The 23,363-nt window shown below is 39.5% G+C and overlaps 1 protein-coding gene across 1 annotated transcript in view; it reads left to right on the plus strand.

Moving 5' to 3' along the window:
• Window positions 1-23,363, plus strand: part of pigg (phosphatidylinositol glycan anchor biosynthesis class G (EMM blood group)) — a 123,257-nt gene that overhangs the window by 6,448 nt on the left and 93,446 nt on the right. Inside the window, exons 3-6 of the mRNA XM_085473492.1 lie at window positions 3,803-4,012; window positions 4,379-4,567; window positions 10,283-10,421; window positions 16,665-16,877. Of these exons, the coding sequence (XP_085329618.1) occupies window positions 3,803-4,012; window positions 4,379-4,567; window positions 10,283-10,421; window positions 16,665-16,877 (751 nt within the window). The remainder of the gene's footprint in view (window positions 1-3,802; window positions 4,013-4,378; window positions 4,568-10,282; window positions 10,422-16,664; window positions 16,878-23,363) is intronic.

Below are 23,363 nucleotides of genomic sequence, written 5' to 3' on the forward strand. Positions count from 1 at the left end.
AGATTTGTTTGCTGGTCAGTTTAACCTTGAAGTGATTCAGAAGTTCTGCTGTCCAAACAAAAAGTGCTCTGTTGCATCGTCGAGGCTTGATGACACACCAGTAGGTGGCATTACAGACCAACTGCCTATTACTGCCCACTATCACTGCATTGCACCCAATTAACTGCTATGACACAGCTAACTAACCTAAATCATAATCTCTCCGTGTCACAGCTATTAATTTACACACGACTACCTCCACAGTTTCTAATAATATAACAGTATATCTCCATGGAGATATATTGCATGGTTGACTTCAAGTCTGGTGCACAGTGAGGCTTTATAGTCTTCTTTCTTTTGTGTGTTGTGTTTTATTTGTGGGAAACAAACTGTTATTACGAAGGAAAACCCCCCATGGGAGTCATTTTTACAAAATTTGATGATCCCCAGTTTAGTTACTCATTCTTACCATGGCAAGCAGAGAAAATTAGTTTCCCTCCCCAGTCCTGCATTCACATGTGGCCGGTAGAGCCCCACGCTCCCACTGGCACAGCAGTCAGTGGACATTACTGAGATGCCGGACTTGGACAGTGAATTCAGTTAATCATAGCAGCTGTGGGTGTTTCAAAGGCTGGTATCTCCCGGGATAGTAAGAACACAGCAAGGCATGATAGTTTTTGCTTTTGTTTTAAAACTCCATATGTATTATCTGGTCATAAGGCCTGAGAAATTCTGGATATTTTCAGGTTAATGGTAGAAAGTGTTCCTTTCACGAGTCAAGAGAAAGTAAGCACTGAGGAGGAAACTGAAAAATCTTCTTCCAGGCTCGAGGACTCAGAATCGCAGCCCCCTTCCGTCTGCATTTTGGCACCTTGACAAGTTTTCATCACTATGCCAGAGAGTGTCTCTATACCCCACTGATATTGTATTTGACATTTACGCAGTAGCATCGCAAGCCTAGACACATACTGTGGGACAGTAATTAGTACGTTGATGAATCACTGATTCATTCGGGCAGCTTCTCGATGCCGTTTTGGCATCAAGAAGGATTTTAAGATGTAGCCTAATTAAGCTGAACTTTTCTGCACAGCTTTCAAACGGATCTTTCTTGTGCAATCGTCTAGATGCTTTTGTGTCCCTTCATTTGTTCTTGCAAACAGTGTTATCATTTTTGCCCTTTTTTATGTCCAAGGCACTGTTTTCATTAGTCAGGCTGTCTCTATTAATAGACTTGGGACCTTCCTGAGAGCGAACAAACTGAAAGAGACGCCTGCTTTTGAAGCAGAAAGCATCCATCTCTCCCCGAAACAAGCACCTGCGCTGGCAGAGGCAAAACAATCGCAAGGAAGGAAGTTGTGAATAATTGAGCTCAGGAACAGAGCTCAGAGGATGGGTTTCGGAATTGTTACACCTGTGAATAAACAGAAACAACTGAGAGGCTTCTGCTGTTAGTGGGTTACTTTGTACCAGAGTTTGTGTATTAGTTTGTCATTTTTAAATAGGGAGACACAAATATTTTAAGAAGAATATTATTTCTCTTAAAAAACACATAAAAGATATTGGTATGCATTAGTGGCTGTTATTTACAAGGATGTGCAAAAGGCGTAAACCACTGTGACTTCTTTGTATTTTGCTTCCAAGGCTCCAGAATTCCTTGTAATCTTTTAAAGGTTGCATTGAGTAGTAGTTCTTCAGTCTTTTTTAAGGTCTTTCAAAGTTTTGATGGTTTTCTTGGGGGGACTGTGGCTGCTGTTCACTCATTTTTAGTCAAGTCCCTATCCCTGACAATTTTCAGAAGAATCTTTTGTTTGTAAAGCTGCTCAACGACATGACTATCAAATGCTGTTTAAGTAATATGAAAAACTCCAGCAAAGACCCGACACAGAAACTGAGAGATTCATCTGGCCCTTCACTTGATCTGTCACCTGTGCATTGAAGCCTCATCAGAAATGGTCTCAGTGGAAGGTTGTCGGTCAAGAAGTCATTCGTAAGGAAGGGAAATTACTTAAGAACTGGTGTGAAAATTGGTGGCAATGGGACTGATGGAGTGATGAACCCAGTTGTGAAAATTTTGTTTCAAAATTGTCATTATAATCTAAAACAGTACAGCATCTATAGAACACAGTGGAGGCTCTGTCATGGTTTGGAGCTGCCTTTTAACCAGTAGTGCTGGGGATGTTGGTGAATTTCGCTTATTTTAATTCTGAATTATTAATGCAGGAAAGTCTGGTCAGATTTTGATCCACCATGCAATACCATCTGGAAAGTGTCCGATTGGCAACAGCTTCATTTTTCATCATGACAAAATCCCAGCTCACTGTCAGTGTGTATCCAAGTATACCTGGATAGAAAAACACACAGTCAAGGATTGGCCTCCCCAGCCAAGATCCAAAGAAGAGCTTTCAATGTCCCTCGAGAAGCCTGGAGAACTATTCCTGAAGACTACTTTTAGCCAGAAAGCTCAGTAAGAGAGTTTAGACTTTGTTGAAGAATAAAGGTGGGCATAACCAAATATGGATTTTCAGCCTGGTTAGTATTTCTCAGATTTTGTTTTTGCCTTATATACTGTGTGTCCATGTATGTTTGCAAATCTTTCAATAGAAACATTGCACTACTGCAATATTAAGAAATAAGGGGGTTTTCAAGACTTTTGCACAGTTGTTTCGAATGCAATTTTGCACTGAATGAATGTTAAAGAATAATGAAATAGGTTTTAAACCAGGAGTGTTGTGGTTATTAATGAAGATGAACAAAATAAAATATAGAATATGCTAACAGGAAAAAAAAATCATGAAATACCAAATTATTAGTCTAAACCTCAGCATTGGCATAGAAATTCACATTTGGCGTTAGTATTCAAAACGTGATTGAAAATAAAGAAAAGCTTGAATCTTGTGACATTGATGCATGATACTTCATTTCTACCCCCATTTTTTGAAGTGTGACATCTTTGGGTTTTTTTCCTGTGTAGAAGCCATAGAATTGCGATAGAGAAGTGGCACCTATACGGTGATATAGCATAAATTGCTGAAAATGTCTTGTAAGCAAAAAAACCCCCCTAAAAACACTGAACAAAATACCCAGATGTGGACTCATCTGATCAGGGTTGATCAGATGAATACATAAACACAATAAGGGACGATATAGATGAATAGATGACAGGGAATTTTCTGGCCCTGGACCCCTTGACAGCTCCGTCTTGCTTTTCTCATATAACAAATCCTGGTCACTACTCATTTTAGTCTGGATTTTTGAGTGTCCCCGAGGATCCAGAGCAGTGCTCCAGGCAGCACATGGAGGGGGGGTGTTAAATAACAATGTCTCCTGCCATCATCTACAATCTCTTGTCTACTTCGCTGCATAAAGACAAGGCCTTTGTACTTTCCCCCTCGACGATGCACCAAGCTTTTTCCTGGCTTCCAAAATAGGCTGTGTTATAGTTGTCAGTCAAATGGAGGCCGATGTTGTTTTATTTCAGATTCCATGATGAAATCGGTAGAAACTATACTTCATAAATATCATGTGTCTACCTGATTCAGCTTTCACTTTCCATTTGTGGTAGCAAGATTGGTTTGGTGATGTGGGAATTGGTTTAATTTCTAATGTTAGATCAGTGTAGTAGCCATTTAAATTTGACTGTTTGTTTTTTTTTACCTTTAATAATAAAATAAATTAATGAATGTATACATTTTTTAACCAATCCCTGTACTGCAGCACAAATCCTAATTAGTGGGGTTAATATGATGAAACTGTAAGGTTGTATAACACCATTAAAAGACAATTATTGTTCAAAGGACAATGACAAAAACATATTCCTCCCCAGGCTCTTACCACTGGCAGTATCCCAGGCTTCATTGATGTGGTAATGAACCTAAATTCTCCTGCACTGTTGGAAGACAACCTCATTTGGCAAGCCAAAACTGCAGGGAAGAGGATAGTATTCTACGGGGATGACACCTGGGTGCGCCTTTTCCCAAAACACTTCATGGAATATGATGGCACAACTTCCTTTTTCGTGTCTGACTACACTGAGGTATGTGTGAGTTGAGCCGTTGGGGTTTGCTTGTAAAAGTCATGTAATGTACAAGGGATAAAGGCAGCTGATCAGCCAGCATCACATCAAAACTGCTCATCTAATAGCTCCATATGCCTTAGCGGCAATTTTCTGTGGGACTGTTTGCAATCTGTTCTTGTTTATAGTAGGATTTTGGTGGTTCTGAGCTCATTACCTGATAGGAGGGATGTTTACTTATCAAGGGTACCACAGGTTTGGGTAAATTTCCTCTTAGCTCAGATTTAATGAGGATAGTCTTGGTATGGAGATGAATTTTGAATAAAACAAGCCTAAATTAAATATGACAAATCTTGTATCTAAAGACGTGCGTCACCTTCTTTCCAGGTTGACAACAATGTAACCCGTCACTTGGACAGCACCTTAAAGAGAGATGACTGGGACATTTTAATCCTCCACTACCTAGGCCTGGACCACATTGGTCATATGAGTGGACCGTATAGCTCACTCATCCAACCCAAACTGATGGAGATGGACGACATCCTGAAGAAGATCCATAGTGCTCTCATTTCAAAGGTAATTTATTTTCTTAACTTCTACTCTTATGTGCATCATTTGCATTCTGTGTTATAGAAGAATTCCTTTTTGTTTCTGTTGGGTTAGAATGTAAGCTTTCTTTTATGAGACCTCATTATTTTTATCCCAAGGCCCCTAATTGTAGCTAACTAGCAATATTTACCAACTAGTCTCAACCCGAGTCTTTAGAGAGATGCATGGATTCCAAATGAAACAAAGGTAGTCAGGAACTGACAACATCTTTAGAATTCAGGAGAATACCTCCAAGACTTTGTCATAGTCAACATTCTCCACCTTGGGAAGAGCACCGGATGACAAAGCTGATGTCAAATTGATCTCACATCTGCCGTTGCTAGCTGCTGTTTTGCCGATGGTATACCTCTTGACTGCTGGGTTGCAGACACGTTCGTGTCAGTTTTTACTACCATCACTACAGAACCTCAGAGATTATACAGAGGGAGATATGTCAACAGGGCTCTAGAGTGCGACCAATTTAGTCACACATGCAACCTAATTTCTCAACGATACGACTATAAAAACAATCCTAGGTCTCAGCTGTTCGAGTAAAAAAAAAGAAAAGAAAAAAAGCCTCTGCAACTCTGAAAGTCTCCGTGTGGTTAGCAACAGATGCACATTATGCATATCATGGTCTAAACCAATCAGAGATGGTCAAGTGCGGGACCTCTCTGATTCGTCCGACAGATGTAGATGCAGCTGTGGGTAATGAGAAAGGACTGAAAAGAACAATTGATAACTTTTTCGTTAGGTTAATGCTTGATCTGCCCGAAATTCATAGCCAGTGCTGTGACACTAAGCCATCAGGTTACGTCTAACACTGGTTCGGAGACGACATCACATAACGAGCCACATACGATCGACTCCGAGCTAGAGCCCACTGAAAGTTAAAAGGGGAACGTGTATTTAAAGCGAGTGGCTTGACCAGTTTCCCTGGCTAAGATACAGTAAAGCTGACAGAATGATGCACTGCTTTTACTGCCGTGAGTGTGGAAAGACTGTTGTGTTTGTGACTGGTGCTAATATGTTTCGAATGGAAACGCCGAACAAGCACAGTGTATCCAGAAAACACATTATATGCTGCGATAAATGCACTGCCCAAGTGTCCCCTGTCCTCTAATTTTAAAAAAAAGTGAACATGTAAAACTGTGGTGTTAAGCAATGTGGTTAAAAAATTTGTGTGCACTTAAGAAAAAAAGTCAGGTACACCAGTGCAACCATGGCAAAAAGTTAGTCTAGAGCCCTGGTCAGCAGTTTGAAAAGATAAGACTTTCAAGAAATCATTTTTGGGGAAAATTATTGGGTTTTGACTTCGTTCCTTTCCTATATTAGCGCTGATATTGCACTGTTGTCTGAGTGGTGACGCCTGTTGCTCGGGAAAATACTGCAGCTGCTACTAGAGTCTTAAGGGTGAACTTTATTTGAAACCTGTGGAACCCTTTCAGCCTACTTCAGGCCATACATGACCCATAGACATGTAAAATCTCAGAAATTGGTTTGCCAAGCAAATAAAATGTGAGTCTTGTTGCTTTCTTCCAAAAACAACCAAAACATAACAAAAATAATGGACTGCAACACTCAAAAACATCTAAAAAAAACATGGGTAAAATATTTAATTATTAATTTAGCAGCACTAAAGTACTTCAGCTCTGTTGTTGCCTGTTAACTATCCCTGACAAGCCTTCAGTTGCCACAGATGGACTCAAGGTAAATAATAAGGAGGGAGTCTACAAAAGATGTTTACACAAATCCAATAGACCTTATTGAATACTTGAGGTAGTTTTTTGTGGCCTGAAAAGCCCAGTTGAAAGGTAGGCCTGAACCACTTCCAAGAAACTTATACGACTGTGTATAATGTATGAGGGGGAGCTCATTTTGGCAAACCCTCGAAAAGATCCAACTCTGCATTTTCTGCAACCTTACATGTATGTGCTTTGCATTTTACCTCCTTTCAGTCTTTTGTTTTGGGTCCAGGGTTTCATTGTTGGGTTCTGAGCAACATGGAACATTAAGCTTCAGAAGAGGCTGTTATTCTTCTTAGGAAGAGATGAGGGATGGAGTATTGGACTGTCAGTGCTGTTGCTGCTCATTGTTAATATAATTTGAGCCATTTTAAAGAGAGGTGAATGTAGGACAGACTTCTATTTTTTATTTTGCTCTCCATATTTTGTTTTAGTGCTTTGCCTTCAGATTTTTGTGTGAAGCTAATGGGACTGATGTGCTTCGTAAGACTGAACTGAAATTAGCTATTGCTTGTCAGCATCTGTTTGTCTCTAATAAATTTATAGAATAACTCTTTTTTTTTTTTTATGGTTGTTTAAATCTAGTTAGTGTCATAATAAAGTAAAGACAGGAAAATATGCAAATATGAAGTAATGACTGGTTAATATATTAATATGATGCTATCAGTGATTCTTTTTTTAACACTATCAGTTTTTAGGTAGGCATTTAATTACACAGAGAATTTGCACCGTTTCCAGCATTTATTATGTTATCTGTTGCAGGAACCACCAGAGATTTAATAAACTGTTAAGCTTTTGTTATCTTTAATTTTGCCTTTGATCAGTGTGCAGGTCTTGTGCCTTTGTTCTCCCCCCCCTCCTTTCACATGGTCTGGCAGCTGTGCATGCATATTGTCTTTGCACCGTGTGTGTGTTGCTAATGGGCATTTTCTTGCTGTCATTCAGCTATGGAGCTTGTATTTAGATTGTCAAGTCATGTCTACATGAGACTACAACCTCCCTCTTCTTTCCCTTTGCTTTGGTATATTTGAAATGACAGAGAGAACAGAAGCCAAGTGCACGTAACCCTTTAAGATTTCCTTCCTTTGGATAAGTTGATTCAACATTTCACCAGATCCCAAAGTTTTGAATTCTGTCTTGTTAAAAACTGTCTGTCCGGGCTCATGGCGATATCTCTGTGCTGTGGGCAGCCTCACATGTGCTCCCAGTGAGCTCTTTGAATGAAACCTGTTTGAAAGTCTTGCTTCAGTCACATTAGTGGAAGCTGTGCCTGTTCTTTTTTCTTTTAGCAGCACTATGACCTAAATATAGACACAGTCCAGTGGGGTCCCGCAGGATATCTTAGAAGCTCCTACCAAACAACGTTTCCTCAATCAGCACATGCTTCTAATATATCCGGGTGTTTATGATACTGAGGTATCAGGATGTCTCACTGCACACGCAAGTTGTGTGTTATTTGCTGCCGCCGCTCCTTGATGCTCTTAAAGGGACGGTGGTTCGAGATGGAGGTAGCCTCAGAGGCTACCTCAAAATGAAGCGAGAGGCTTATTTAACCGAGCGCAAATTAGGGACAGAGAAATTCTTTACCTGCAGCACGGACTAACGCAACACTCTCCATTAAAACATGATTGGAAAGCAGGACCTCCTGGTCATAAAGACCTCAGTAAGACCTTTGTGTTAATGGAGAGCTCATGGCCTCAATCTTCTCTTCTATATATTTCAATTTTTACGGGTTGGTTTCTACTTTTGCTGTTTAAAGTATAAAACTTTTTAAATATGACCTGCAGAATGAGCAAGTGATCTAAGGCCTGTCAGGGAGACAAGTGAAAAAAACATTTATACCTGGAAATAGTTTCATGTGTCTGTTTCAGTTATCTTTATTAAGTTCAAACGCTTGAATATTGTTGTTTTAATGAGCTATATCGCTCCAGTCTTTCCTTCATCTGAAATGTACAGTTAACTGCTGGGGTTTCTTTTTTCTGTTCTTATGATTGGACTAAAAACAAAATGCTTTTTATGGCTCTTTGTATGAGCAGTTAGGTCATGACGTTTTTGGACAGCCAGACAATGTTGTTGTACACCACAACAGTGGATTTGAAATTGGATGTGAAGCGTAAAGTGGATATAACACAGTCGATCAAGACGTGATTGATTTTTTTAAGGGGTTTAACAAAAAAAAATGTATAAACTGTTAAGGATTTAGAATTTATTACTTATATGCAGTTTCACTTTTTTTTAAACCTTCAAAGTAACCGGACAGTTGACAGACAGCAGTTTCATGACCAGATGAGACATAATACCTCATTAGGCGTAACCGAGATCTTTGCTTCCTGTGTTTGACCTCCATAGCCCGGTCAGAAACACTCTTGAGGAGGTAGTTGTATCATTGTTAGAGTCTAGTCAAGAGAAACAAGATGCAATCCACTGGTTACACCCAAGAACAAGACGGATTTATGAGAAAACATCTGAAAGAGTCTGCACAGTTCTGGAGAAAAACAAGAGTTTACCAGAACTACGGGAAGAGAAAATTATGGAGAAGCAAATAAACAGCTCATGCATCATCATTTAAACATATATGTAGGAATGGGCATGTATGGCTGCCATAACGTGGAATCAAAGTACAATTTCTTTTTCTTCTATGAGTTATTTAGTTGAGCTTTCCACCCTCCTAACAGCTAAAATACCCCTGGGCTGAGAATCACTGATTTACCAGATCAAAAAACATGATTTCAGAGTAAAGTGAAGCTTTTGTTTTTCCTCCTGGCTTACTCATGGAGAACACGAGCAAGTGTCTGATTCAAGACAGTGTATTGGCCCAAAAAAGGTTTGTTATGAAGTGTGAAAAAACGTCTCCCAGAAGAGGTCGGCACCGTGCTTTCATCCAGGAGAAAACTCTGACTTATCTTAAACAGAAAAGAGGCTCACTCAGCGTGTGGCGAGGTGGTTTTTAGTTTCTTTTCTTTACCCCCATCGTCCCTTGTGTCCAGTGCCATCCTATAACAAGCATCCAAGAGGTAAAATCTGGGGCAGAGGATAGTCTTTTGCTGCTGCTGTGCTGAGTAACTAATATAATTGTTCAGCAAAGCACAAAGGCACAGTTCAGCGCAGGCTTTCCACCTGCAGCCTCGGCGCAGACCATTCTTCATGTTTTTATGTTCTCTCGTTCAATAGCTCAATCTACAAAAACAGCAGCATTTTCTGCTCCTCTGCTCGGATACTCGTGTTATCCAACTCGTCTTGGCAGGGTTTATCCCAGCTACCTCATTAATGATTACTTTGTCTGTCTTTCAGGTTGTCTTGCTTAATGGATTACAATTTTCACTCTTAAATAATAAATGATGGCCTTTGATATTGTTTGTGGGTATGATACAACATTAGAACTGAAGTGTCTTTTGGTAATATGTGGTAGGATCTGGCTTTTGTTTTGTTAACATCTACAGTCATGCCTTTAAACCAGCCCCTCTGCTATGACTCATAAGGCTTTCCCTGTTGAATTCATTGTCAATGGAAGACTCTTGTGAGTCTAGTTGAAAGGGAATTACTTAAGGAAGAAACCAAGCTTGATCACAGTCTGTCATCCTCGACTTACGATTCGCCCTCTGTGTGTTTTTGTTTTCTGTGTGTGGTTTTTTTTTTTTTTGAAGATGGTATGAAACAGCCTCAGTGTTTGTTACGGCTTTCTGTTTTTACAAGTAATTATTTAATACCTTCCTTTTATGTTGCTGTCGAATTTCGCCATCGTAATAAAATGAAAAGATATCTGAAGAAGTAATCCATTAGCCCAGCAGCCATCATTTTAACGAATTGTTGTTTTCCAAACTTGATGTATCGTTTTTATTTTGTTAGCTGACACAAGACACATTTAGCTCCAGGCTTGAATAAATCCCATCTCAGAGCTTTAAAGTTTGCCTTCCATCTACAGTGCAGTGCCATTAACCTTCAGGTTTGCTTCTCTCAGGAAGTCGAGGGATCCTTGCCTTACCTGCTGGTGTTGTGTGGAGACCACGGCATGTCGGAGACCGGCAGCCACGGAGGCTCTTCGGAGCCGGAAGTCAGTACACCTTTGGTTCTCATAAGTCCAGCCTTCAAAAGAAAAGGTAACTGTTCTACTGTTTAATGCTTAATTTTAATGTTTCCTTATTTTCTGTCATATGCACTCGCTTTTTAGTTCCATCTTAATAGTACCAGTTTGGACGTCATTTTACTGCTTTATTTTGGTTCATATTGACATTCTGCTGCTGCACATCCATGATCCAAATCTCCTGTTCCACCACATCCCAGCAGTGTATTGTTGGATTTTAGATGTGGTGACTGTGGGATGAACTCATTGTCATAGTCAAAATGATGGACGCTGCACTTTCATAGTTTGAGATGATTTGAAGTTTGAGACATGGCACATTATCTGGTCAGCAACAATAGTCAGGGAGGCTGTGATGTTTAAATGATGCTCAATTGGCACAAAGGGACCCAAAGTGTGCCAAGAAAATATCCTCCATGCCATTACACCAGCAGCAGCATTGAAACAAGGCAGGAGGGATCCATGCTTTCATGTTGTTTGCTCTGGCGTCTGAATGTCGCAGCAGAGATTGAGATTCTGAACAGGCAGCTTTTCTTCAATCTTCTGCTCCTCAGGTTTGATGGTCCTGTGCAAATTGTAGCCTCAGTTTCCTGTTCTCAGCTGACAGATGTGGTCTTCTACTGCTTCTGCATTTGGAAGGCAAGGCTTAACATGTTCAGAGATGCTCTTCTGCATACCTTGGTCGTAACTAGTGGGTGTTTGAGTTGCTGTTCTCTTCCTATCAGCTTGAAGCAGCCTGGCCATTCACCTCAGACCTCTGGCTTCAACTAAGCATTTTTACCCCGAGAACTGCTGCTCACTGGACATTTTCTCTTTGTATTTTTTGTACCTGCTCTATAAACCCTAGAGATAGCTGTGTAGCAAAAACCCTGCAGATCAGCAGTTCCTGACCAGTTTCAAACCAGCCCGTCTGGCACCAACACAACGCTACATTCAGAGTTACTTAAAACACCTGTGACTGTGTGTGGATGTTCATATGAAATATGGCTCAGGACATGTTCAAGTAATCCACGTGAGCCAAATACTTCAGACTGTATTAAATGCTCAGTTTACATGTTTTTTTTGTTCTGTAAAACACCTTGTAGTGGGTATATTCTGGCCACGGAAGCTCAGGCCTTCTCTTTACAAATCAGCCAATCATAAGAAAGTTGGCTTAAAGGGAGGGTAACAGGCGCTTGAATGACTTATTCCACACCATTTATGCATTCTGATTACTCAGTACTTCATATCTTTGACTGCAGAGAATTGGAATAAGAATCCAAATGAGCTGTGAACAACCCAAACATGTTCATGAAATTAACAACAGGCTCTCCAGAGTGAGCTGGTTTAAAACTTCAACAGTAGCAGCAGCCAGGAATCTGAGGTTTTGACATTAGCAGGGTAATGCACAGAGTAAATGATGTCAATTTTGGGAAGTTGCAGGATGTTACGAGAAGATTAAATGTGATCAAATCTGCTCGTGTCCAAGAATGGAAAATATGGATCTGGAAGTGATCAGAACAGGTCACGTTTAAAGGATGCAAGTGGCAGCAGACTTGCCATTAACTTGAAGAGCTTGTGTGATTTTTGTAATGTGTCTGCCAGCTGCTACAGCCTTTCTTGAGTTCTCACACATAACGTTTCATTAGTGTGAGGAACAGTGTCATTGCACACAGAGGCTTATGAGCAGAGCTTTCTTTTGCAGCAATGAATGTGTTTAAGTGTGAAAGTACGGTCGTGATAATTGCTTCTTTCTCAGCCAAGTCTATTTTTGAAACTGTCTTGGCACTTACTTTTTTTAATTTTATTTTATTATATGTGAACCATTCACCTTAATTAATCATTAACAGTTAAGTGGAGTTGCTACAGCGTGTGTGGTTTTGTTTGTACTTTATGCCTCCCGCTGGGCTCACAGTTTGACTGACTCTTTTCTTAACCACCAGAGGTTTTTGGTTTAAATATTAAACATGCAACAACCACAGAAAGTTGATGAAGTACGTTTCAAATTATGTGTTTTCTTCAATGAAATAAACTCTTCTTTTGAATGAATTCATTCATTCAAGTTCATTCATAAACCGGTGATCTCTATGCCAAACACGGAGTGGAAAATATTGTACCTTAAAGTTTTTCTAACGAACATAAAACAAAATCCAAACAGGTCTGAAACATTGAATATGTAAGTTTAAATGAGCACGATCAAAAAATATCACGAGGTCTTTTGCCGCCAGTGTTTGTAGAGTGTTTGTGTCCTATTGAGACAATTCGATTAACGATAGTTAAAATAAGCAGAAGCCTTCAGGGCCGAACAATGAAGGCAGTGTGGAAGTGGTGTGATGCCACCCATCAGAAGTTTGGATTTCAGTTTTGGTGAGTGACATTTTAGTATTTTATTCAAGTAGCCGTTTACCTGGAACCCATCAGCAGATACGTGTGTCTGTGTGTTTCACCCGTATAGTTCATGGATGCCCCTCACTAACCAATAATGTTAGGTTTAGTTGATAACTGAGCAGTCCTTCTCTGGATGGATGGATTTCTAGCAATCATGAAATATCCCTATAGTTCCTTGATGTAGGGACATTTTTATGTTATTATCTATTTATTTGAATCACTGAACTACATTGAGGACACTGACGTCTATTTAAAGTTCTGTACCTTGATTTTTTTTCTTTCTGTAGGCACAGACTTGTTACTCATTACCACTTTAGATGTAAATATATTGATGCAAGTGTGTTCTATTTTAATGCATCAGTTAGTGCAATCAGTGGCTTTCATTAGCAGAACTTTATTTTGAACGTTGTGAGAATGATAGGTCATTAGCAGAGAGCTCATCTCTGTTGTTTTCATTAGAACGTGCTGCGGACGATCAGACTTCAGCACCACCTCACTACCTGAGCTTCACTTTTTAATCTGAATGCATCATTGAGAAAATAAAACCCTCTTACTGCAGATTGACAACACATTTAATTGATGTTACTTGGGGCAAAGCTGCGTTAATAAGACACTGTTGGTATCAGAAATCTTCTGGTTATTGTTTAGCTCTGTAATCGTCCTTTTTTTTGCTTAGAAAATGTATTTTGATAATTTGTATTTATCTTGGATTTGGACACAGAAAGAATGTTTTATTAAATTCTCCTGACAGTGGAAAGTTTGTGTTTGCTCAAATGAAATCTAGGTGGATTTGTGACTTTATAGGAAACTGGTCTGACAACTTAAAAAAAAAAAAGTGTGCTGTGGAAACTTGGAGTCTGCATTGCAGATGGAGTGCATTATGAGAGGAGTTTCAGCAAAGGAGCCATCTTTTATCCAAGGAAATTTGATAGGACACTTTGAGTTTTTTGTTGTTGTTGTAATAACACATAATTAATAATGTATTAATTCAGCAGATTATTGTCATACATTTTGGTCCATAGGTTTGTGGACAATGAGACCTCTTTTGTAATGTTGTAGCACCATGTACCATCATAGTGGATTTTAAAAACAATCAAGTTGTGATTGATGGTCGGCCTCCATCTTTAATTCAAGGAGTTTAACAACAGTTTTAAATGAAATTTGTAGCAATTACAAACTTTTCATTCAACGTCCCCATTTTCAGATGCTCAACTGTGATTGGACAAACTAGCATCCTTTTAAATATAGGGACTGTATTTAATACTTTAATGGAAATCAATGACTCTTTGTCTCTGGAACCTATAAACCAAATGCTGTGTTTCCTCCCTTGAGATGCTCTGGTAGGCTTTTACTACAGCTGCTTTTTTGTCGATCTGCGCCTTCAGTTTTGTTTCCTTTGGCCTCCTTCGTGCTCTGTAGGCCTCCTATTGAGAGCCTCAGGCAACAACTACCAAATCCAAGTTCAACACTTGGAATTAACTCCAGGTCTTTTCTCTGCTTAATCTGGGATGAAATAACGAGTGAACAGGCCTCTCCTGGCAATTAATTTGATGTCTTTTCCAATTACTTTAAAATGAAAAGGGCATCCTTTGTATACAAATGGCCGTAATTCAAGAAGCTGACTGAAATCAACACTTGTTTCTAAAAGAGGTCAAATGAAATAGAATTCAATGGGGAAATTACCATTGACTCTTTTGTTTTGTGACTTCAATAATTATTTTACTAATGATGTTAAGGTCTCAGTCACTAGTTTCAAATTTTAATGAATACAATATGATGTTCATCTTGTAAATTATGGTCCCATTAGGCTGCAGCCACACAGGGAGCAATTGGATTTTCGCCCATCGCTGTGAAGCCGGCATTACAGACTCTGGCTGCCTAAACCTTTAATATATTTACTACCAGGTTATATATCAGTCAGCAATACCCTGTGCTCTTATTGGTAGTTGCTTCAATCACTCCCCTCAAAGTAGACTCAGATTTATCTTGGGATCCACCCACTTGGTGTCGGGTTTTTTAACCTCATAGTCACTGAGTGTTGACTTTTTACCTCGGCACTGTGAATTGCTTCCAGCACGAACGCAGCTTTAGAGTCATAAAGGGGCACAAAGCAGGATATTGTTTATTGCAGACCTACTTTGTGTCTGACCCTGTGAAAGTGCAGTGTCCATCATTTTCTTATTCAGATTTAATCCACCTCTTGCTCCTCACATCCTGTTTCAAAAAGTTAGGATGGTGTTATAGCGTTCTTCATCTTTTATATACATCCTTTGAGCTGGATTTTAAAAAATAAATACGCAACCTTTGTGGTCATAAATGAAAAAACATGGTCGACACACATTTGTTTTGGTTTGATGTGCTAGTGCTCAAGCTGTGACCTCCAGAAGTTCTGAATGATCCCTCACTGTACCATTTCAAAAATGTATGACTGGTTATGGCTGTATTTTACATTAGCAAGGCAGATATTGGATTGCACATTGAATTTCCACTAGCTGCAGTTTTCTCAATTATGAATCAGCGTTCAGCCGCTGTAACCTTTAACTGTGTTATGACACATCTATTCTGTGGGAACGTTCTGTGTAAGTCAGAAATTACAGTGCAAACCAAGCAGGTACTGTTCTAAAGAAGTTTCATTGGACGTAACTGTATAGGCTTTTACTTACTGCTTGTCAGAGAACAAAAAACAACATTGTAAAATTCTAATGTGTGGTTTTAAGACACAGTTAATGTGGGATTAACATTTGATAAGATGAATTAATTTTTTCCAGCGGGTTTGAAAAGTACTCGCCTTTGAGGAGAAGACTCTTATATTTTTGGGACATTTATCGCTAACTAGCAGATTTAAACAAGGCCGATGTCCTTGATAGCTTTGTGGCATTATCCCAAATAGCTATGAGCTTAATACAGCAAAACCCGTGTCTTGTTGCAAATCCATCTCCTTTTAATATGAAATGGATAATTCCCAGGCTTATTTCATTGTGTCCAATTACAAAATTAGATCATAGCTGTGGGGTTTGTCTCATGCTTCAGTATGTGGCTCTCCCATTTCCCCACACATGTGATTTGCTTTGTTCATTTTTGAATATATCACACACCAGTTTAGTTCATCATTGTAACCTGAAAACTTCACTTCAATGACAATCTGGGAAAATACTCCCACTCTCTGTTTGTATACTTGAAAGCTCAGGATAGGAAGCCAAGTATCAACTTAAGTGTCTGACAAGCTTCAAGAAATGATAACCACAAATCGTATAATAATGATATTTTTTCTTTCAATTTGTTCATTTTCTGGTTTCTGATTTAGGCTTCTGTTTATAGTGATCCACAAACAGTCAAAGTAAAAGTTGTCCGTTTTGACACATTTGGGCTTTTACTTTGAAGACAAACCTTCTTCCGTTTGTGTTATCCACTTATCTCCTAGTTGGCAAGTATTTGCAGACACAAATCTAAAACCTCAGATAGCTGTTACCACCGGCTAGTAACCAAAGTTATTGTTTTGGTTGGTACAATTTTGGTGCATGTAATTGCCAGCTTGACCTCTTTCAATCAGAAATTAATAGCAGACAGTTATACCACAATTTTATTGCATTCTTTACGCCCTAAGTCCCTTTAAAAAAAGCAGCTGACTGCAAGTGGTTGCAGACTGGTCCCCATCTTCAAATCATTTGGACGCGAGATCGCACAACTAATGTTTCCCTTGGACAGCTGTAGCATAGCCAGATAGATTGTAGATTCAGGTTGATAGATAGAGCAAAAAAATCACTGTGGGTAACAAATATTTTCAAAACAAAATCAAAATTGTTTGGGCCAAAAACATGCCAGTTATTATTTCACCATCAGCCATTGCACCAGCTGTGTCTTTTTTACTCTTTGCCCTTTTGCCCTGTCTTCTCAGCGGGAATGGAGAAACCAGGAGTGGTGGAGCAGGTTGACCTAACCCCAACCCTGGCCTTAGGCCTTGGCCTGCCCATATCTCAGAACAGCGTTGGCCGCGTGATCCAGAGTGTCTTGGAGGAAACCTCACTGCGAGACCAGCTGCGCTTCCTGCATCTCAATGGCCACCAGCTCAGCTGCTTGCTCAAAGACAGCATATCCGACTATGAGAAAGGTTGGTTGCAGATTCACTGTGTTCCTCCTCTGGACTCGTTAAAAGCCAAGACCTTGTTTGACAGGTACTCTCATCATTATGCTGTATTGTTTCCTGGCTGGTGATGGTGTCAGTAGCTACTTTTTTTTTTTCATTGCACACAGCAGCGTAAGTATGCCAAATAATTTAAGGCATAGTTATTCCAAAATTAAGATATGGAACTTTTTCTTCACCTCATGTCAGTTAGAACTCTGTTGAAGCTGGAACATCCATGAATTCCCATCATTCCCTATTCCTCAGCCTTCTCCTAAACTATTAAAGTTAAGGGAGGCATACTTTAAATTTAAAAAAAAAAGTCCAGCTAATGTCGTAATTCCACAAAGTGAAAGTCATTTATAATGTCGCCTGCTACTTGCATCGAACCTATTCATTGCTTAAAGCTGCACGTTTAAATATTCCCATGTTAACAGTGAGTAAGGATAATGTGAAAAGGGATGTTTCTAGTGACGGACTAATGGAGACCTATACTGTCTTTATACATAATCACAGATTAAGAACTGAGCTAAAAGAAGAGTAAACACCAACATGAGTCTGCTAATTCTATTGCAAGTAGTAAAATAAGCTGTTGAGCTAACATATGTGAACTGATGCTAACACTGTCATTATTGCATTTAAATTACAGTTTAATTTGCAGTCCGCTCAGTTTTGTGCGTATAACAGTTGTGACAGATGGTACAGACTTAAGATGGCTCAAAAGTGATTTACTTTGAGTCTGTCTCTGTGTTTTGGCATCAAAGCATTTTCTTAGATGGTTTAACCTGAAGCAGTTTGATTAAAGTGAAGGCAGCATCGCATCATCTAACAAGCTCAAAAGATTCTACTTAATTAAGGCTATAATCCTGAGCAAAAATGCAGACTTGATAATTTATATATTTCAACATGTGTCAGATGAAACTGAACCAATTCAAACAGGCGGTTTTACTAGGCACTAATGGGCCTTAATGGTGTTTAGCAGATGTTAAAAAAATATTCTTCTTACAGTTAGAAAATCCTCTAAATGTCTGTGATTACAGTGAGTTTTAAGTTCCTGGTTGTCAAAGATAAACCCAGTGTGACTTTGCAGACATACCATATGGCACTAAAAGCTTTACAATGATATAAGAGTTTGAGACAAAAAAAGCACTAACCTTTGCCAAACATTAGATACTAGTCAGTTTGTTGTCGTGGGAGCGTTTCCAACTCCCACAACTTAGTCTATGCTCTGATCTTCAACATGCATTGTGCATGCATTTGCATCTCTGCAAATGCATGCACATATTCACACATGGCTTTGCTCCCTACTTGCATCTCGGGGTCACGCAGTTTGTCTGAGTTATCCATCTTTGAGTCTGTTCCCCACCCTTCTTGTCTGTCTCCCACTCTTTCTCTTGCCGTCTTTCACTTTCAGAAGCATTCGATACACCAACAGCAGCAATTACCGTCAGTCAGAAGTAATTTATCTTATCTTTTTAAAGTATCCCAAAGAGGCAGAGATAGAACTACATAAATAATTTGACACATAGCATTTTCTTATTTAGAAGTTGTTTTCCCTAAATGTTTTTGCTGACTAAGTTGTATTCTAAGCATGCTATCCTAGAGAAAATGTTGTGAGCAAAGGGGGGGGGGAGTCGAGAAAAGCATAACACATTTGAGTTTCAGATGATGTCTTTACTTTTTTCATTTTGGGAGTTGACTGGATGGAAGTTAATAGTCCATCATACTATTAACTTCCATGAAGCTGAGTAACTAATGGTACAAATATAGCAGGTTTATAAAATTTGGGCAATAGCACAATGCTTCTGCTTTATTCAAAATGGTTCACAAAAGTACTGGATTAACTTATTTTAAAATGCACTGTGATGTGTGAATGTTCACTTACCGTATTTTCCGCACTATAAGGCGCACTTAAAATCCTTTAATTTTCTCAAAAATCGACAGTGCATCTTATGTATGAATTCTGGTTGTGCTTACTGACCTCAAACCGATTTTATGTGGTACACGGCGCTCAAAACTCTGTCCAAAAATGTTTTAGTACGACTTTGCTAAGCTACAAAGCTAAGCTAATAAAGCTAAGCATTACGGCTACCGTAGTCAGGAGCCTTGCAGAGGAATCTGGGTCCAAAACTGCTTCATGTCCCAAAGTCAAACGAACACTGCAGCATCACTGAGAGTTAAAAACTGTCTAAATTCTTTCATCTTTAATAAAATGATCAGCATTGCTGCTTTACCAGGTGTAACAATTAAGTTTAACATCCAGGCATCCATGAAAACAGAATTTATTAAATTTAATGGAGTTAGAAGTTAGCAGGAAGTTAGCTCGCTAGCTTCCACCTAAATATGATATAGCATGTTCTGACTGAGAGATTTCTGAAACAAATGAAAACGTACAGCTCTGCTATCACTTCCAACATAAATGAAGACAAAAAACTAAACAGCAGTGATGTTTGTAGGGTTACTGAAGTTGCACTAGCTGGGATATAATAATGTGCTACGTGATCGCTAGCGACACAGCTATGCTAGCATAATATAAACACAGTGAAGCTGGAGGATGAACGCTAACTTTTTTCCACTCGATAAAAGTTACCATGAGGGTTCCTGATGGTTAGGGACAAAAATCCATCCACAATTCCAAGGTTAGTCATTAATATACTGCAACAGCATGGGAATAGAGCAGCTGCGAGAGAATTCCACATTAATGAATCAAAGGTACAGAAGTGGAGGAAGTAAGAAGAATGAGTTGAGTAAAGTTTGATTTATCTGACTGTTTTGTTCCGCTTAATGCGCCTTATGGTCCGACAGATACGGTACTTACTGTATGGACCTGACTGTTTAAGGACAACACTACTATTTAATAACTCCATCACTTTCAATAACATATATGCACAACTGATTGATGTGTTGTGATATAATTTTGCATAGCAACTCAACTGAATCCTAGATGAAGATTACTTTACACCCCACACAGTAGGTGTAAAAGAATATTAATGCCACAAAATTAATAACTCATGGTCATGATGTAGTCCAAAAGTTAACCCAAGGTTTATCAATCTAGCTAAAAGCACGTTCCCATGCAAGGGCTTCAGTTAGCAGGATCTATAGCAGAGCAACTGATTTTATAAAGTAAGAAACTATCATATTAAAGCACATAATATAGACTGAGAACAACACAGGCTCTGCAGCTGTGTAAGTGTAAATTTAGACCATGTACAAATAGATTCTTAAAATTGTAAATCAATGTTTTGCTAAAAAAAATTAGGACAGGATTGTAAATCCACATAAGAATCCATATATCCTACTGATCATCATTAGAGACAGACCTAAGACTTCAGATGCTATTAAAAAAACTTTAGACTCTTGCACTCTGCACACAAAGGTAGCGTAATCTGCTTGAGTAGGAAAACAAGTAGGTTTCCAGCATAATTTACTGAGCGATGTACACTAGTAAAGAATAACCTGCTTTTGTGTATAAAGCAGCATTATCCCAGAAGTTACCTGCATGACCCAAATCCTGCTTCGTGGTGCGGGCTTCTGGTGTCTAGCAGTTCAGAACCTCACTAGAGCTTGCGAGAAAACACCAAATAGGTTACTCTTCCACTTTAGAATAAAAGCATGTCCATAGGAAGTTGCTGTCCATAGTAGGGCTGTTCGATATAACGATATATATCGGATGACGATATAAAAACATTGTACACTATTGTTTGTTTCGTGGTGTCGCAAAATAAACTGTTTACGGTAATATTTTTTCATTGTTTTGATGGTCACTGTAGTGGATATATTAATTTCTTAAAGTTCTCTCTTTCTCTTATATTTAATATAACCACACTACGGACGGACAAGCGCCTGTTTTTAGGCGTCATGTGCTAAAAAATAAACCTTAGTCTCAAACATTAAAACAGGCTTTTCCCTGCAGCACGCCGTATAATAAATACTCACAAAGAAAACTTCAGCCGTTATAACTTATGTCATGCATCGGTTAAAACACTCGACTCCAGGTACACGACACCCAGCAGGAAACACTTCACGCAAGTCGAGCTGCCCGAGATTCACAGAATTTACAGAAAATGTTACATTTTTGTGATTTTATATATCGTTATCGGACGATAGATGTCTTATATTGGGATATGAGATTTTGGTCATATTGCACAGCTCTAGTCGATAGGGTACTCCTGTGCAGCAACTCCTGATGATGTGAATTGATTATAGTAAGTGCTTTCATTTCTAAATTTAAATGATTGATGCTTTGTTTTCCAAAGACATTTCTTTTGTTTTAACAGCGATTACTAATGCACTTTGGATCCTTTGCATTTCTTTGCATTAGATGACTTTTCTCTCCACTAAACTGCTTGAAGACCACCCTCTGGAACCTGTAATTACCGGCTATAGTTATCACTATAGGCTGTGATAAGATGAAGTCTTAAGTTCTCCAGCATACTCTTACAAATTTCAAAAATTAAAATAAAATACAGTTAAATTAAATTGTTGCTGTCTTTCAGTGATTAAAAACCCCTGTTGTGCTTACCCTTGTATTCTATATTCTGTGAACAGACTAAGAATTAATTATGCAATTTCTATGCATTACTAACTCATGGCCACTTATGGCCTTGCAATAGTTTTTTCCACCCAGTGTCACCAGAGAGGTTCTGCAGTGGTTTTAATTATCATCTTTCTTTTCTTCTATCACATCATTGAAATAACTCTGAAATGTCAAATCTGAAAAACAGGTTATTAGATTTGTGATCTCTTAAATTTAAGGACCGTTATCAGATCACAGCTTTGCACAAAATATTTGGGTTGCCCTACTGGTCAACCCATGTACTGGAGGCTGTGTCCTCATCTCAGTGGACTGAGTGTGACTCAGCTCCAGGCCTTTAAGGCCCCAATCACACAAGCCTAGAGACTGGTCGGCAGACATCTGCTAACCCCCAGTCATTGGAGTTTGCTGGTAGACACTGTGGAACTGATTGCTAAGGCCTAGAAGAACTAAGGCCTAGAGACATGTCAGTAACTCCCTGGTAAACACTGGTCGCAAGAGAAGACTATGTTATTCCACAACTAGTTGGTGAGTGGTTGCTGGCAGTTGCTACAGTGTAGAAATAAGTATATAAGCTTCCTCCGAAGGGTGGCTGGCCTCTCCCTTAGAGAACCACCTCAACTGAATCCTTTCGATGTAGAGGAGCAGCGGCTCCACTCTGAGCCCCTCCCGGATGACTGAACTTCTTTGGGTATCTGACAAGGATGCCTCCTGGACGCCTCCGGGGTGAGGTGTTCCGGGCGTGTCCCACCGGGAGGAGGCCCCAGGGCAGACCCAGGACACGCTGGAGAGATTATATCTCTCGGCTGGCCTGGGAACGCCTTGGTGTTCCCCCGGACAAGCTGAAGGAGGTGGTTGGGGAAAGGGATGTCTGGGCTTCTCTGCTGCTGCCCCCACGACCCGGCCCCCTTTCTTGCAATTGCTTTTTGTTGCCAGCAGGTTGCTTTAGTCTCACTGTGGGTCTGCAAACACTCGCCAACTACTTACTAAGTGATAGTGAAACTGTGAAAATGTGTGATGCAAACTGGAAACAGAGACCTTTTGGCTTCAGCGTAAAAGTTGTGCCTTACCGTTTCATTCAGCAGACTTTAAAATGCGCAGCTACAAGCCGGAGACTAAATGCTGACAAGTTGCCATCCTCCATGTAAACTATGGGTGATGACAGCAATATGCTACAGACAGGATCTCCCTACTTGCGGGGGGTTCTACTAATTATCAGAGGTTTCCTGGGGTTGCCAACCAATCTCTAGGCCTGTGTAAAGATTTAAACCTATTTATGTTATGATAGCCCTTGTGCACTTTGTATACAAATGTGCCCATGTAAAAAAACAGATGTGGTGAACCGAAGCAAACTTCTACATGAAGTAAATGCAGCATTTTCAAAACGACTACTATTTCCTGTAACATAAAAAAACACTCGGCACTGGCAGCAGTTTTTCCACTTTATTTTGGTCCCTGGTTTCCATAGAGATGGGATGAAATGGAAATTATCTCAGCAGACCTACATTTGGATATGTTGCCTTTTTTTGTATTCGTCCACTTGGGTAATCATGAAGCTGTTATGCAAAAGGATGTAATAGTTGTCACTGCTGGGAAATTCGCCGGGGATGTTATTTTAAGTAGCATGCCTGTTGGACATTTGTTAGGGTCGAATCTTTACTGGGCGTGTGAGGAGTTGCTTAGGAGAAATCCGCCTTCTGTCCGTTTCTGATTTCAGTATTCAATGAGGTTTCATCAGGAAGACAAAAAAGTAGCTCATTGGAGAAAAAACTTAGCAAGGATTTATAATGCTCGGCCACTCTCAGCTTCAGTCTGGTGCACTAAGTTAAATATTTTATGATATTTTTTTGGGGGGGGGGGGGTGTTCTCTGTTTTTGCAGTCACATTTATTAGAGTTACAGTAGACTTAACCTGCAACTTTATAAAGTTCAGCTGTG

The sequence above is a fragment of the Copadichromis virginalis genome, linkage group LG2 (assembly GCF_057382275.1).
Source record: "Copadichromis virginalis isolate Kocher_CV1m ecotype Utaka linkage group LG2, C_Virginalis_male_GT1.1, whole genome shotgun sequence".
Lineage (NCBI taxonomy): Eukaryota > Metazoa > Chordata > Actinopteri > Cichliformes > Cichlidae > Copadichromis > Copadichromis virginalis.